At 39.9% G+C, this 18,624-nt stretch overlaps 1 protein-coding gene across 1 annotated transcript in view; it reads left to right on the forward strand.

The window, feature by feature from the left end:
- LOC134530257 (A disintegrin and metalloproteinase with thrombospondin motifs adt-1-like) overlaps window positions 1-16,304 on the forward strand; it is a 128,979-nt gene extending 112,675 nt beyond the window's left edge. The window contains exons 16-17 of the mRNA XM_063364948.1: window positions 9,285-9,460; window positions 13,201-16,304. Of these exons, the coding sequence (XP_063221018.1) occupies window positions 9,285-9,460; window positions 13,201-13,446 (422 nt within the window). The 3' untranslated portion in view covers window positions 13,447-16,304. The remainder of the gene's footprint in view (window positions 1-9,284; window positions 9,461-13,200) is intronic.
- The last annotated feature ends 2,320 nt before the right edge of the window (window positions 16,305-18,624 follow it).

Here is an 18,624-nt window from a genome sequence, read left to right on the forward strand (position 1 = left end):
GACGTAGCCGCTTCTTCTAAAGCGAATTCTAGCGGTGGTTGCGCAAACTACGTGCGATTCGCGCCAAGAAATGTAGTTCAAAACAATTTATTTTTTGTGTATTCTCAAGTTCAGCATTATTTTAAAGAATTCTGCCTTTGTAGAGAAACTGTTTCATTTAAATAATTTGAGGTGGTAAAACACCATAAAAGTGGCCGTAACAAACTCAGCTGGTAAAGAAGCAACGTCATCTACCTCATATCTGCGAGAGGCTTCCCATTTTATTTTGCAAAAGCTTTCGTCGGCAAATTTAGTTGCGAAAATATTTCCGAAGGTTTCAATTGTCTTGAGAACTTTCACGTAACAATCATATTCACGTAATTCTAATTCTGAAGTTACGATATTTATATGCAAGATAATTTGTATGAACTTCAAATTATTAAGCAGTGTCGCGCTACTCGGTCGCCGCACTCTCACGATCCAGTCGAACTCCGGGACGTCGCGCCACTGTCAGGGGGGAAGGGGGGGGGGGGTCTCTCACCCTCTTCGCCGATGTCGCACTTCCCTTCGCTCGGAAACCGCTCGGAACTCCGCAACTGTCGCGGAACTCGGTACTCAACGCGACACTCCCACGCGGGACTCCGTTGTCGAACTCCCGCGGAGGGCCAAAGGATTCGCTGCTTAAGTACCTGGGCGTACTTTCTCGAACCGACGAGAGCGGCCGTGACGAGTCGCGCCATCCCGCGCCGACCCGACTCCCGAACAATCCAGAAGGGCGGCGTAAATTCACGCCGCTCCGCGCGGCGGCCCCGCGGAATTTCCAAGGCCGCTCAACGGTAGATAGCAGCGCCGAGCCATGACAATCCGCGGGGAGCGGAAGGAGGGGGGGGGTAGGGGTGGGCATCCGGCCAGGCACGCTTGTAATTCCTTACGTCAATTGATGGCGCGTGACGTCAGTGACCGTGCGGGGCTGCCAGCCAGCTCCGAACCTGGCATTGCGGTCTGGTCTGTCGCATTCGTAACTGTGTAATATTTACGTTGATGTTAAATCAACTTCTGCAAACTGCCCCACGTCCATGCAAATGATTTTGAATTGAACTCAGAAATGTTTTGGTTTTTGCATTTATGAAGTTCCAGGGGCCCCGACCAGTCATAGGTGTGTTAACGTCAGCGAGGCGGGATGATAAGTGCGACACCCACTGGTTCTTCTGACTCAGAATTACTCATCCACCCTCAGCGCATTCTCAAGTGCTCTTCGTGAGCAGATGATTGTCTGGTATCGCGAGCTGTTTCCAAATAGCGTAGTTTCTTTTCTGGAGCTCTTCTGCACACCGTACGTGTCTCCGGGTGGGCGGGGGGCCATTAAGTGGGTTTTACCTGTCCAATACATATTTTTTGCATCCATTTAACGCCCTGCACATTGGGCCTTGCCCAATTCTCGGGCTTAACCCCTCTTTACAATTTTTTTTGTTATTGTTATTCTGACGCTGGCGCTCAGGTCAGACGTGCGGGAACAAAGGAGCGCGCAGAGGGCGGGCTGCGAGATCCCTCCTGTCTGATCACAGCCTTCATTCAGATAGTGGGAGGCGATGCGCGCTTGCCCGGCCGACCGGTACCTAGTGGAGGCCGGACTACAATGGACGACGAATTATTCCGGTCTCTAATATTTTGTAGTGTGGCCCCGGGCACGAAATTTTATTTATAATTCATTAATAATAACGCCCCTCGCGATAAACAAAGGAAAATACTTATTAACGAGTGCCTGGTTCCCGAGGATTTCTTTTCTTCATCGCTGTCGCTCAACAGAGCCGTCCTGCGAAGAATGTAGGAGCGAGATTTCTCGCTCTGAGTATGCTCAGCCCCCCCCCCCCTCTCCTACCACTACCCGGCCCTCCACCCCCCCCCCTCACTCTCCTCCCCCTACCACTCAGTCAGTGCCGGAGGTCTCGAATTAGATTGCAGACTGATCGGAAATTAATAATTTATTTAATGTATCATTAATACAGTGTATATGTGTGTTACGAATAATGCTAAAATAAGTCAACCTAAGTTCATCCCGGGTTAACTTAACTTAGAATTATCCAAGTTTGTTGACTATAGTCCGAATATTCACTCAAATAAATTTGAGTTCGACGTTTACCCGTGTACACCTAGGTCTGCCGAACGCTGGCTGGCATTACCCATAACATATTATTTATATATATACATATATGTGTGTGTAAGTGTGTATGTATGTATGGATTCTAAAATAAGTCTTGACCCCGTACTGTAGTGGTCCGAGGTTCTGACACCACCATAGTAAACTCTGAAAAGGAATGGGATAGAGAAGATAGGTGGGAAGTTCAATATTGTATTGGGATATCTGGGGATCTCTGGATCTTCGATCTTATCGGTTAAATCTATGGGAGACCTAATATGTATTCAGATACCAGCTTTCATTGTCTGCTCGGTTCCTTAAGGGTGTTCCAGTGGTCCAAAAAAACGTCCCCACTTCCGAATGACTTCAAACTGATACATCACTCAAAATAGCATAAAAACTGATCTCTAAACACCCTAATAGCACTCTGTATAAGAGTCTGGGTCTCACCGCTGAGCGCTCAGTCGCCTGAGGGCCTTCGAAGGGGGAGGTTGTGTCACTCGGCTCCTGAACAGCGGGAGGTCGATGCGCGTAAGAATGTCGCCCCTGTCGCTCCAAGCGGGGGTTTAGCTAACCGTTTGTAGGCTGGCAGCAGGTAGGATCTTTGAATATATATACTGTATAGAAGTCGCGAGTGGATAGGATTTACTCTTACGTTTTTCAGGAGCGTATGATGTGCAGCTTGGGAACTTCACCGCTGCAGTGCGCTGCCGTAACGCCCTGTATCGTCTTAGGTTGTTATTTACACGTTAGAGCGCAGCACTGTCGCCCGCTGTCATTCCCCCGCACCCCCCACCCATCATTCACTGCAGCTCAAGGTCGTTCAACGGGAGGGGGAAGGGGTGTTTGAAGAGTTCGACACTTGTCCGCTAGGGACCACCACAAGTCGATGCCCTAGAGATGGTGGCGATTGCGGCGGTGAATTAACCAACTACCTCAAACCGTATTAGAAATTTTAACCTTGGCTGGCGCTTCTTTACAGTATATATATTCAAAGGTAGGATGGAGGGGGCGGAAGAAACAGCTGGGATATCACAACCAGAACTCACTCCTCGCCGGGTCGTATTCGCCTGGTGTCCGCCAGGCTTTTTGTGCCAGCACGGAGCGTAGCTTCGCGTGTTCATGCTAAGCAACGGCGTACTTTCACAGCGAATAATATGGCTGCCATTTAATATCCTTTCTCGATTATCTTTCTTGTTGCTTCATACACATGCCGATACTTATATATATCTATCACATGTACTCAGCTATACTTATATAGGTGTAAACTCTCTTAGCTTTTTGTCTGTATTCAACGTTAAAGTATATCAATATGTTTCTAGATTGAACAATGATTGCGGAAACAAATTTTATAGTTCTAAAATATTTTGGTATAAGGTATTGCATTTTATAACTCAAAGACACAATGCATATGCAGTGCATATTTCTTTTAAGACTGGCGTATTTATCTGAAAAGACATGGTAGATAAAACCGTTCCATTATATAAGAAGAAATAAAATTGATTCAATACTTAAATTACTCAGATCACCATTATGTTATTTCTGTATCAAATTATTAACACTTTCTTGATTTATCTCAACAGAAAACTCTTAGCACTGTCTACATTACACACATCACGGAACCTGCAAGCATAAGGTAGCTATGATTTGATTCAGATTTTGTTGACAAATATTTATACAATGGAAATATTTTTACTGTTATCCCTTATGTTCTGAAACAAAGCAGAAGACGTAACCGAATTCCGGCGATGAGCAGAACCTGCGTTGGTTTGAGACTCGGTGAGCGGTGTGACGCTAATACTTTAAAATTTGTATGGCCTATATGCATTAATTTTTTAATCCAAATATATTTACAACCCAACCCCTTGTGCGACTCACTGAACTGACCTATAAAAATTCTAACCCACTTCCCGAAACGCTAGAAACTCGAAATTTTCACACGAAATAGATCTCGTCCCGTGACCGGCGGAAAAATTCCAAAAAGTTGAATTTTTTCTTATTCTTGACGTCGCAATAAAAAAATCGTCTAAATTCCCCACCAAGCCAGGCCATCGTCCATTGTTATAGCAGCATCGTGATGGCAATCGGCCATTGTACCATTGTTGTAGAAGCCTCATCATGGAAAAACACACAAACTCGTGCATTTTCCCACTAAATAATCAGCTACAAGCCCCATGTCTATAAATTATATATATAAGTTGATAAAGTATATAATGATGATCGACTATGGTTTAGGTATGCTGTTTAAAAAAAATCCTGTTATATTATGGAAAATATTGGTAAATATTTATCTTGAAATTTCCGTGAATATACTGACTAATTATTATAACAATTAGGTAAATTTCTGTAAATTTACGATTTTTCTGTTGAAGTATGTATATGTATGTATGTATGTAGACTATGTGTATACACACGTTGTTGAAACTATGGAAATCGTCTGACGTCTCCTCTGACTAAAGTAATAAACAAAATCGAAATTATATATATATATATATATATATATATTATTTCTAGCAAATGAAAACTAGAAAAATATATAGGTATTCCCCGAAATTTATGTAGGCTGATTCATGTAAACGATTTTGGCACGATTTTTAATGAGTGTTTCTGTTTTTAGCAATTTAATATTAATTTATTTTCTTAACTATAAGTACTTTGTCAAATTATATGATATCCCTAATTGTACAACACAATTTTTTTTAACTAATAACGATTCAGACCAAGCAGTGTTACAGTCGTATAGATAAATATTAGAACTACTTCAGTAGAACTATTCTTAAATTCAAGTGCCTTTTAAATCGTAATGATTATTACCAATTCACTCGGAAAGTTACTCATTTGACCAGAATTCAGATAAAGAACTAAGTATTATTTATTTTTAAAATGACATTTCAAGAATAACTGAGAGCTTAATCCAAGCTAGGAGAACTGATGGTTAAGTATTCAAGGACGAGAGCCAGTAAAATAATTCTCAAAATAAATCATAAGACTGTTAACGTTCATCAAAAAATTAAACACACAAAATTCATTCCAACTGAATAGACAAAAAAAAAAACGAAAAATATAATCTATATCAAATTTTAATCATAAAACAAAATACTATATCAAATTTTAATCATAAAACAAAATACTCTTATCATCAGTGTATAAATTAATAACAAATATAATGAACACATCTTAGTGTTTTGTCTTGTTTGCTGTCTGGTAGTATTCATCAAAAATAACATATAAAATACCAAATCCTGGAAACACCATCAACAAAGTACAATGGCCACTGGCAATGAAACCTGAAATAATTAGATCGCAGAAAAACATCAAACAATATTTGCAAAACAGAGAACGCAAATTTTAAATATGTGAAAAAAATTATTTCAGTTATTTTTTTAGCACAACCAATTAAAATGATTAGTATATTAATTTAAATATTAAATTGAGGAAGATGGCGCAACTCCTCCAATCACAGAGGGAGAAAATGGAGAGACAAAACACTTTTCATACACAAATACATTGGTTGTTACAAAATATGGATGAAATTACTGTCTCCCCGTGTGTGTCCCCAGAGTTCACTGGTTCAACTGCCCATCATAACAATACATGCAGTAGGCCTCAGAATGTCTTAGCGCCGGCTAGTCGCGGTGCACACCTGCCTGTCGTCTATTCTTTCACTAGCACATGCACCAACATTGCAGAAACGACACATAGCTTTTATAACATCGCTAATATAACACAAATCCATATGTGCCGGAAATTAGGTATTTCGGCACATTTCGACACGAGGGCCGTTTCACATAAAAAAAAAATTCATTTAAATTGTATGTTGTAAAATATTTATCCATAAACATTCTCCTAACCAAATACGAAAAATTTAGTAAATAGTGTAAATACACATTTTAAGTAAAAATGTAAAGCAAATATTAATTAACATGACCTTGATTGACATGATCAGCAAATCTTCTGTATAACATAAAACATATTAGTATACCTTAAAAAACTAAAAGACCTGCTGGGTTTTGCAATGTTACATTTCGTCAATAAAACAAGTCTCATACTTAATTTATATTTTTATTTAATAAAAACTTATTAAGTCATAGTTATTGAAACCTTTTACTATACTTAAAACCCACACCTACATTTACTTAAATAATATGTGCAGTTAATTAAGAATAAAAGAAATACTATAAACTTTGAATACATTTCAATCTCCCGATCAACTCAATACCTAAAATAACTCCAAACACAAAAAATATAATACGATCATAAATAACCTTCCTTGTGAAATTAAAACTTAAGAAATTACACTGTATACTTAAAATTAAAGCAAGCAATTTTTGAAAGCAAAATGAATGAATAATCTTTAACATCTGAAGAATCACACGAAAGCAGATACAGTCCACCATTACATGACGCTGTTTACAAGGTCACAAATCTAATAATTGTTTATGACATTTTCCTGCTAGAATTTTAAAGGTAGATAAAAGTTAATTTCTGCCGAAAGGTTCTAACCCGGAGACAAGGTCCCGATATCACTTCATGAGGGCGGTACCAAAGGAATAGGACACAAGGGTCCAAGTAGAGGCGACTGAAAGAGAAATTGTGTACAGCCCCACTGTGGGCTGGATGTAGGTGATTATATATTTCTGAAAATAAAAAATAATGAGTACAGAGTGTGGGAATGCACACATACATTTAAAACTACACATTGTCTAAGGATATACCAATAGACACAACTAAATACACGCAATGAAAATATGTGAAAGTTTTTCAGATTCGGTATCCTTAGCTTTTTTTCTCCAGCCAAAAATTCCTTTTGATCCTTGCTTTCTTGCTTTTTTTTTTTTTTTTTTTTTTTGTGAGAGCGGCTCGGAGGTGGTTTAGACCTCGGCATGGCGCACGGAAGAATATTTTCAACGACTAACAAACGCACTTCACTAAAGAAAACACAAAATGCGCGCGATAGTAGTGTTTGACGAACGCGCAGTAGCGCGGTGCGGCTGGTGGGAGCTCCCGGACGTAGTTCCAAGCAATGCCACCACGAGCGCCAGTGGACGGACACGCGGGGACGAAGGTTGCGCAGGAACGAAACACGAAGTCGGTTACTCGCGCGAGAGCGACACACGTCTCCATGTATTCTTACACCACAGCTGTATTTTTCATCGTATATATACAAATCATGTATCAGCGTAAAGTGAACAGACATGGCTGTATCCTCTGGTAATATGATTCAATAATACCCCTATTATAATTTCATTTTCTAAGTAAACTGCAACCATTTTTGTTTCTGTTCAAATGACCATAATTCTTAATAGAATAAAAAAAATAATCTTCTGGCTCTAACCAAATTAAATCTTCAGAGGATAATGTTGAAAACATTTACAATAAATATATCTTTAAACATTACTAAAAAGAAATATAAGTATATCGATATGTATGAATGTATTTTGGACATTAAAACTTAAATTAAAAAGTTTAATAGAAGTAGTTTTGGTTTCGAAATGTTATTAAACATGCTCTTAACACATACTTGTTACATATATATGACTAATATCTCACATAACATTGCCTTTAATGACATGTCCGACTCCCTTGAACACCCTTAAGCTGTTCGGAAGAAAATTAGATGAAAATATTACTGGTTAATATGTTTATGTATATTGAAAGTCCGAAACGAATCTTCATAGTACAAAGGTAATGAAATGAGTTGAAATTTTTCTCCAATCTAACCTCAAAAAAGGAACAGCTGAAACATTTATAAACAAACGGCGGCCATATTGGTAAGGAAGCCTTATTTTCACAGACGAGAGAGCCAAACTTCCGATCGTGCATCTTCGTTTTTTTTTTTGTTCATTGTAACTCATGATAACTAATGGTCAATTAGGTAAGGTAAGCTACATTATAAATACTTTAAAACATTGTGGACGGTTGATTTGGTTAGGACAGCTACATTAAAGATACTGTGAAATCACGTAAACAGTTTCCTAGCCCTGGATAGCTACATATTAAAAAAGTTATTTGCGAAGCAACCGTAAGATGATTTTACAGTATTTTTTAATGTAGCTATACTTACCTAATATAACCAACCATCCACAATTGTTTTTAAAGTATTTATAATGTAGCTAACCTATCCTAATCGACCGCAAAATTTAATGCCACACCGGTTTGTACAATGAGATAGAACCGAAAAAAAATGCGAGCATGAATTTCGGGGAACTTCGGGTGTGGCTCTCGCGCCTGTGAAATGAAGGCTTCCCAAACATTTGTAAACAAGCGGCGGCCATATCGATAGGTGTGGCGGACTGATCTGTGTGTTTGGGCCCGTCTACAATAGCAATGTCCTAAACTGTGTCCGAAGGACACTCGTCGCTGATTGGTCCACGTGACCCTCTGACGTCATGCGTCAAGTGGGCGAAGGTCCGAACCTACCTGGTCCGAAGACATTCGTCAATTTGAACTTTTTGTCCCAACCTGTGTACTTCGGACACAGAAAAAAGAAGAGAACACTCACGATATTTGAATTTTCCGGTTCCCGTTTGAAAACGCGGTGTTTGTTTTTTGTTATTGAAGGGAACGGAACGGAAGGTGTTGTAAGTCACTTATAACTTACATAACTTTCATAAATTCAATCTCAAACTACAAAGCATCAAAACAATAAACAAAAAAAAACATTTGGTTTGGCGCACATTTACTGCGCTCTGGTGACAACTTTAGAAATCAATAATACGTTCGGACATCGGACATCGCAATTGTGGACAGGGCAGTTTTCGGTGAGACAATGTGACGTCACTCAGGGGCGCAACAACAGGGGGGGGGGAGGGTATTTTGCCCCCCCCCCCTTCTGAAACCTTGAAGTGGGGGCAAACGGGGGGAAAGAAAGTGCTAAGTAATAATTTTTTAGATAATAAAACTGCTTAAATAGCACCATTTTCCACCTTGAAATACAAATGTTCCCGATGGAGGACCCCCGGACCCCCCGCTTCAATTAGGGGGATCGATGATTCTTTATAAAAAGGTATATTGCCCCCCCCCCCCCCCCCTTTCCGTATTTGGAAATTTAGTTGTTGCGTCCATGACGTCACTCACATTCGGATAAGGACACGGACCACGCACAGGTTCGGACTATTGTGTGACGTGCGTGTGCGCGCGTGACGACCGCCGCTGTGGTGTGTTGCAGGTCGGCTGTGGATGGCGTGCTCCGTGTTCTGCCGGCGGAAGGGCAGCGGCTCCTTCTACACGCCGCGGCTCGACCTCAACGACCTGGGAGTGGACCCGTACTTCCCCGACGGAACCTGGTGCCACCGCGATGCCGCCGGCAACCACTACTGCCAGCAGCACCACTGCCTGCCCGAGGTACTTGCCGTGTCCCGCTCCGGGTCTACCTGCCGCCCGGGTGCCACGTGCCGACATTTTTGAGTGGGCTCAAACATATATATATATATACAGAGCAAACATTTTGACGTGACAACGTCTAATAAATCGATGAACGCCGGCTGCACGCACGATAAAGGATGACTCATTGTCCCGTTACGCTCATTGTACGCTTGCGCCGCATCTATCTCTCTTACACTCGATTGGAACAACCATCGATTTGACTTTTTTTCCGAGGCACATTAAACTTGAAACACTCCCATTCGTTTCCTACTTTTCCCATCATCGTCCTATCCTTAACAGAATTAAACACAGATTGGAAGGAGTTAAATAGCAAACATGTGTCAAAGTTATAGTTAAAATAATCTCTTAGTTAAAGTAATAAACATATTTTTAATTAATGACTGAAAATAAAAGTAAATTTATCAAATAAATTGTAGATTTCATTTCACTCCTTCTTTGTATCCATACAAAATAGTGATCATTCAATAAAAATGATTAAATTTTATTCATAAAAGTATGCAATCATTTGCATCATTGTTTTGTTATGACGTTGTCACGTTAAACTATCGTCCGTAAACCGACTTTACAGACTACCAATTTTTTTTTCCTGACAAAGTAGAATTTCTAACGTTTTTGTGCGGCATGAATAAGGAGAATGAAATGGAAAATAAAACTGGAAAAATTTTTTAGGTTTGAAGTCAATTTTACTGACTGTTATGTAAAATGGTTAAATTTATTTCAGAAAAAAAATATAACTGGCCTTTTGAAATCATCTGAAATTTTTTATGATTTTAAAATTATCAAACAAAATTAAATTAATTTTTTTTCTGAAATAATTTTAAACCGTGCCACGCAGTAACCACCAGCGTTGCTTTTAAACATAAAAAAAAATTCAGTTATTTATTATATTTGGTTCTCCTTATCCGCGCTGCACAATAATGTTAAAAATTCAAACTTTGCCAGCTTATTATACAAAACATATGCACTGTATACGCTTAGGTATATATAAAATTTTGTTTAAGTTCTACCACTCAAAAAGTCTACAAGTTCAACCGTGGTGAACGTAAAAATGAAATGATTACCTGGAACGGGACATACGCCCTTATCATTGGTACAATTTTTGTTACATGAGGAATTAACGGCATGAGAATACGGGGACGCACCACAACGCCGAAATACCACAACGCCGAAATACCACAACGCCGAACGTACAATAACGCCGAAACCCATAACGCCAAATGCCAAATTGACTAACGCCGACAAATGTCAGTTCAGGACTGACACAAAGGTTAGGTTAGGTAAGGTTAGCACACAAATTCATTCAGTTTTGTTTTTCATTTTGCTCCTGTGGCCCCCCCACCCCGCAGAAACATTTTTTCGCGTTAATGTATTTCGGCGTTGTGTTACACAGCAGTTTTATAGCTGTCGGCGTTGCGGTCAATTTGGCATTCGGCGTTGTGGTATTTCGGCGTTGTGGTAACGACCCCATAATACACAACATAACACACACAGTACAGAGTGCAAAATATTGCGGTTTCTTCCACTGTAATGGATGATAATTGTTTGTGGTTCAGTCCATGACTTGGAAGCTGTAAAAACGTAGTGAAAATTAGTACAAAAATCCCTACTTACCAAAATGAAAAATTACCGGGAATGGTAAAAAGAAAAACTAAAATTAATGAAAAAGTAATTAATAAAGACACGTCATGGGGCTTTCGAAACACTGAGTCTGAATCTGGTTAGCACAGGAAGTGAGAAATCAGTGACAATGATTGTCGATATGAGCTGTTAAGACATGACACACGAGGACGAAGAAACGACTCTGTTTTCGTTGCACTTAGTGATTACTCAGCGACACTAAATCATAGACGCACTTCCACCAGGGAGCGCTAAGGGCAGAGGTAGAGTCAGGATTGTGGAGCTCTGGGAAGGGAAGTGAGGATAGCACGAAAGAAAATGTCGGCCTGAGCAAGCAGAGACGAAGCTAGGAAAATAGCCAGAATGGAATCAGAGAGGTTAAGGGGCCCGCATATTCAGGGTGTGTAACGGGACTATAAGCGCGACGCTCGCTGGTACATATTTCTAGCGCGGTATCGTCTAAAGCTGTGAACTGGCGCGCATAGGACAAATATGTAATCGTATCATGAAATGGCGGATAAATGAAGATAAAGGTGTAATGCAAGTCCCTTAAGTGCTTTCAAAAATCTGCACCGGTCGTTTTATGCCTAAAAAATTACTCAGAAAACACGCATTTCAACCATTTTTTTTTAACTCTTATAAAAATATATTTTAAAAACATAAACCAGAAACAAAACTTTTCATCGGTCCTCAGCGAATTCTAAAATGATTTTCTTAAACAGACCTCACGCGGATGTCTTGAGTCGTTTTCAAATCGCCTTGTTTTCCTGAAGCTCTTCACACTGTTTGTGTGCCCGGGTAGGTGGGGGCCTAAAGGAAGAAGGTTCAGGTGCAAGAGCCGTCGTACAGCTCAAATAATTGGGAGAACGGCGCCCGAGGCGGGATTGGTGCAAGAGGAGTGTAGAGGAACGGAAATGTGTGACCGTGAATGGTTGCGTGTTCAAGTCAGGCTTCTCTGCAGCCGGCAGAGTGAAGTCGAGACGACGACTCGTCAGAGCGTAACGAACAAGTGCAAAGCTCAGGACGGGGCGCTCGATGTGGGTGAGGGGAAGGGGGAATATTGAGCGCCCCACTCCTTACTCACGAGAAAACGTTCGCGAAACGATGCCACAATGCTCCATTTTTTCATTACGCTGGATATTTAATTAAGTTTAACGGAACAGGAGCTCCTTCTCATGGTATTGTCTGCACTTGCGAGTTTCCCTTGGATCGAGTCCACACAGAGCTTCACAAAGGCCTGACGGCAACCCGGATTGCAATGAAAACTTGCATTAAGCTTGCCATGTCAAGCCAGCAAGCTTGCAGCAAGCCTGACGTAGCAAGTCTAAAAAAAAACAACTAAAGAACAAGTTTGCAGAACGTCACAAAACTTGACCCATGCGTAAATTGTCATCTTGTCTTGCTGCCTTCAAGCATTAATAAGCTTACAATCACGTCTTACCGGTCTGAAAATTTATTTACAGTCTTACGTAAGCTGACGTTAAACTTGCCGAGCAAGAGTTAACTCTGTAAATTCAAATGGCAACCTTGCTGGAACTGCGGTTAAGTACAGAATGTCACATACAAATCTCTCGATTTTGATTGTTTACATTTTCATGTCATTATTATTTAGCAACTTCCAAGGATTGTACATTATATGAAGGTTGTAAGTAATGATATGTTGATTTTTTCAGCCAGTCATATTTCACGCCTCGCCTCCTACATATAGATGCAAATATTCGTGATGAAATAAAATAAATTCCTGACTTAATTTCGTCATTGATCTCTCAACGAGAGGTCCAGTAACTGAGTTTTCGCAACAGGTGGTTATCGAGACATGTGTTCACGACTAACTGCAGTCGGGGAACCGACGTGGAGGATGAGGTGAGGACGTGAGGTGACTGACCACTGCAGTCGGGTGAAGGATGAGGTGTGGGGTGTGGGTGTGAGGTGTGAGCTGTGAGGTGTGAGGTGTGAGGCGTGGGTGTAAGGTGTGAGGTGTGAGGAGTGAGGTGTGAGGTGTGAGGTGTGAGCTGTGAGGTGTGAGCTGTGAGCTGTGAGGCGAGGGCGCGAGGTGCCTGACGGGGACTGTCCCTCGGCAGAACTACCGCCTGGGCAAGAGCGCGCGCCCCGAGGACGACGGCGGGGACGTGCCGCTGCCGCAGAACGCGCCGCCCAGGCCGGCGCCCCCGGGAGACGAGCTGCTCAGGTACCTGAGCCTGGGCGCCGACGGCCGGCCGCTGCTCACCACGCTCACGCCGGGCTCCACCCGCGCGCCCGCCGAGCACGAGTGGACCGACCACGACTACCGCGAGGTGCCGCCGCAGCCCTTCCTCGTCGACTACTAGTCGGCGGTCCCGGGGGGCGACAGCTTCGTCCAATCATGCCAACAACAAACAAAACAATTATTTATACCGTCCAGGGCCGGATTTAGAGGAGGGGCCCCCACAATAGAGACTTCGGAAAAAAAAAAAAAATCTTTCAAATTCCGACAAGTAAACACTAGTAAACATATTTTCCTTTGATATTCTTTTTTTCGCTGTTTTACCTTTACCTACAGTTGGTACTTTGTACATAGGTACATGATTATATTGTTGTTAAATATAAACAGAAATAATCATTAACACTAAAATTTAATTTCATATAATTCTTGTCTCCGATTATATTTATGTCTGTTTTTTAAATACAAAGATAATCTACTTGATTTCACAATAAATTATTTATTGGAATACTCGACTGAAAAAAATTGTTCATTTTATTTGTAAAATAATTTGGGGCCAGGGGGTCTACGCTCCTCTGTTGCCCCGAGGCCTCCAGACCTCTAAATCCGGCCCTGCTACCGTCCCAAAATCGAACATTGACATCAATAATTTTTACATAAAATTATACTTATTGTGATAGCGGGCATTTATAATAATGCTGACGAAAAGCTGGATTTATTAACTTTTACTATGTAAAACAACGCTGGCGGTTTTTTATTGGTGGAAAATGGCGATGAGAAACACACACACAAAAGGAATAATCCCTGAAAATAGACAAAAACCTATACGTACATCTGTGTTTTCTTCACAGTTTGTTTTCAACCTGTAGTCCCTCAAGACTTAAACTTTTCCAGGGCCTCTGGGAAGGAGGAATTTCACTGTTTCTTAAGCCTCGTTTACTAGTTCACTAGCTACTGTTTAGCTGAAAGAAAAAAATCGCGTGAGTTTGACAGCGTGCTGTTAGTTCAGCGGGTACCAGTTGCACAGAGCGAGTAAAAATTTCTTACTCGCTCACAAGAGGTTCAGCTGGTGATCATATTTATGTTCTTGAATCACTTTACTTGAAAATTCCTTTTATTTTGTTTCAACAATCAAATGCAACAAGAATTGCAAGCGAGCAACGAGAATAATAGAATCGGCCTTTAAAATTATAAAAATTCTGATGATTCTGAAAGGTGAGTTAAAATTAAATGATTTTTTTTTCTAAAACTAATTGAACGATATCACATAGCAGCCAGTAAAATTGACTATAAATCTAAAAAGTTCCAGTGTCATATTCCATTTCATGCTTCTTATCCACACTGCTCAAAAACGTTTAAAATGCAACTTTGCCATCTAATTATGTAAAAACGTACGTTTTAAAAGTCGGCAAGTTTAACAGTTTGGAACGTCAATATAAAAAAAAAGGTTTAGAACAGTACAAACACCTTTAAAAAAATGCGTAACTACAATAGCTATTCTTTTCGTTAAACATCGCCTGCAAAGTCTATTCTAGTCTACATACTCTAGAGCAGTCTTTCAATCCTTTTCTTTCTTTAAATAACACGGGTATAGTTTCACTTCTTTAAAAAGGAAAATATAGGTACTTTCAAAACAGACTTCTAAATTGATTAGATATTAACACAATTTGTTTTTTCAGTTCCTCCAGTAATTATTGCAAAGTCACTTTTATCATCAAAATCATAATGCTAAACACTTGAACTGTGATTCCTATTCCGAACATTTTATTTCGTGTTCTTAAATCTCTCATTGGAATCTGATTTTGGCACCAAATATTCTTAGCTGTCATCATTCGTATTTAGCTTTGAAAACTGAATACCTTTCCGGTAAAGATCTTGGCTTCATAGGTGGGCGTAAAATAGAAAATAGGCGAGTGGCAGGGTAGCTCCGCCACATTCTCGTGGTCCTTCCCATGAGAGTGTTTGTCCACCTGTGCTCACCCATGGCCTCCTTGTACCATTCTGGCGCCGACAACTTCCGTAACGTCATAGACAGGCGACCCAAACACAGTCGGAACTCGTCGACAATCGAAGCTCCGCAGATCGCTAACCCAAGTAATGGATTCAGGTTCAAGTTGTTCTGTTACATAATTAAACGGCCTGCATAACAAACACAAAAACAAAGCAGAATCACAGTTTGTATAGAATAGATTTAACTATGTTCGTAAACATTTATCAGAGTATCCGTAAAAGACAATTGTTGCCATTACCACCACATAGGCGTACTTCTTCGAGCAGTGTATCATTTATTGGAGACGTGTGATTAATATTAATTAATCTAAACTTCACGTTTTTTCTAGTCATATTAAGTATTTTTTTACTACTTCTGACGAAGTGCTGTCTATATATAAATATTTGTTTATGTATAGTTGTAAGTGAGTTTTTTTACAATTTTATAATGCTGCATGTATGTCTGACGTTGACATGTGCTTAATGTTGTACTAAATTCCGTGTGTATGACTCACTATATTTTTATCTACTGACAATACTATGCATATACCTACAATAGCGCTATCAAATTTTTCATTCAAAAAACCACTACACATAATAAATAATATACTAAAAATCTAAAACTTACCCTACTGTCAGGCACACCAAAACTAAGAGAGCTGAGGCTTTATTATGCGTAAATAAGTGCACTGTACAACAATTAAAATTAATTTTATTTTTCAAAATTCAACTATGCAATTAATATAAAACCAAAGCACACACGACAGTCAAAATTGAAGAAAAGAAAAGTGCCTAGCATGTATTCATAAATAGAAAACTTGTCTACTGTATGTATGAATTTGTATAAGCTTCCTAGATTGTATATTCTGATATCACTTTAGTATAGCTAAAGTATAGTTTAAGTTCTTTTGATAGAAAAAAATATTTTATTTCAGTATACTGTACATTTATGATAAGTAATTTAGATTTGTATTGAAATAAACAATTTCCAAACAATTTTTTTTTTACATTTTATTTGTTGCTGTGAATTTTGTTGTTTACCACGTTAATCCGCACAAAATAAAATTAATGCATTTAGCAAGACATCGTCTGTTCGGCTCACAGGGCAAGGAGTTGTCGACTAAGAAGTTCTTATCTGAAATTAGTCCCTCTGTTATTACCAACCTCGAAAAAGCACCAAATATGATTTAAAGGTATGCTTTGTATTCGAGCGAAAATAATTGTTTCCAACAACCCAATAGTTATTAGTTTGCATCTTTAAATATTTAATGGATCCACAACTTTTTAAAATTTTATTGTATCGAAATTATCACCAACATTAAATGGGTGTTCACACTATTACATTTAATGTTTTTGTAACAAATGTTTATATACTACAAAATCTACGAAAATGCTGCCCAGCATGGCAATAAAAAACATTTTTTGAGCATATACATATAACATGTATTTCAACAAAAGGAAGACATTAAACATTTACCTAACACGAATGTATTAGTTATTGACATTAGTATGCAGGATATAGGCACTGCTGCATCTTACATTTATATGGCAGTTTTGCCACCCGTCTTTATTGACCGAGGTTGGTATTTTTACACAGACCTATTATCCAACCACAAATTCCAAAGGAGACTATCCAATAAGGAAATGTTACCAACATGGAAGTGGTGTCCCTCTCTTTTTTTAAGGGGGTGGGGAGGGTAGGCTATGTCTATGTATCTAACCACTAAGTGGTCATGGGTCGTCAGCCCTACCTCCATCCCTCCATGGCTGAAGTTACATAAAACAAATGTACTGTCACACTGTTAAACTCCCTAATCAGTGGAGACGACTAATTCTAAGCTGATATTAACACAGGAAGACACCCGAATTACTGACACATATTTTATTATGAGAGTGCTCTTTACATCGGTGTTACACATGACACGATCTATGTATGCTGCTAAATAGTTACTACCTACCGGCAGTTCCTTTGTAAATGGTTACTTGCTGGAGTCGGCCAGCATCATACGTTTACAAGGATAACTATATGCTCGCGCGCGATGTGTCACTGCCTTGACTCGACACTAGAAACTGCAAAAGGTGTTGTTGCTTCCGGATGTTATGGATCTTATTCGTCATGGAGTCGGCGAGCACCATAATATAGACTCCGCGGCACGTTGGAGTGACAGACTTCAATCAAAATGTAGGGATAGTCCTGCCGTCGGCCGGGGTATCGGGTTCGAGTCCTGCGGCGAGTCTAAGTGGCTGATGGTGTTTTATGGTGTGTTTTTCCGGGAGGGGCGCCAGGTTAGCTCGTACGTCTAACCAATGAGGTGAGTCGATCGGCCCCAGCGTGCTTCCCTAGACTCGGTGGCTGTATCTTAAGGGTGTACACCGACAATTGAGCATTGAATTGGCTTCTTGCATCAAAGAAACCTGTTGGTAGGCTAGCTCGGTGGTTAGTTAGGTTGTCCGCATTTAGTTACGAAGTTCATCATGTGCGTGGGACTGAGAATGCTGTCGCTGATGCACTTTCAAGGATGTATTGGGATGATGAATTTATACAGTCCACAGTCCCATTAAAAAGTCAACCTGAATCAGCTGTTAATACTGTTGAAGATAAGTCTGTATCTGTATTACAGCAATTTCCTAACTTTTTGTCAATATTAAGGAATATCAGGAGAAGGATAAAGAGTGTCAGGATATACTGGGTAGTATTGCTAAAGGAACATCAGATTATTGTTTAAATAAGGGACTAGTAGGGTTAACTACCAAAAAGGGAAAATTTCGCATTTTTGCACCAGAGGAGGTCCGTAGTATGATATACGACTATTAGCATAATTCATTTTTTGGTGGCCATGTAGGGCGTGATAAAACAATAGCTCGGATCAATGAGTTGTTTATTTGTCCAGGTTTGCGTAAGGAGATAGAAAAGAAAGTTAGGGCTTGTGTAAGCTGGCAAAAGGCAAAATCGCGTAATAAAAAAGGTGAGGGTAAATATGCCGCTAATGTCACCAGTTATCCTTGGGAACGTTTGTATCTAAATGTAGTATGTCCTTTGCCATGAACCATGTCAGGTTATACGGCTATCTTGGTAGGTGTTGATAGTTTTACCTGTAGCCGACTTAACTACAACCGACAAAGACAAATCAGGGAGGGGGGTTTTTACGTTAAAACCCAACGACAGTGGGAAGCTGGTGCTTTAGCAAAAAAAATATAAATATCTAGAAAAAATACAGTTTTATTCTTAATAATGCCTCTAGAGCGAAAATGGAAAATGACACACATAATCAATTACAGTTTATAAATATCATTGGGGCAACTCCTCATGCGCTCC

The sequence above is a fragment of the Bacillus rossius genome, chromosome 3 (assembly GCF_032445375.1).
Source record: "Bacillus rossius redtenbacheri isolate Brsri chromosome 3, Brsri_v3, whole genome shotgun sequence".
Classification (NCBI taxonomy): Eukaryota; Metazoa; Arthropoda; class Insecta; order Phasmatodea; family Bacillidae; genus Bacillus; species Bacillus rossius.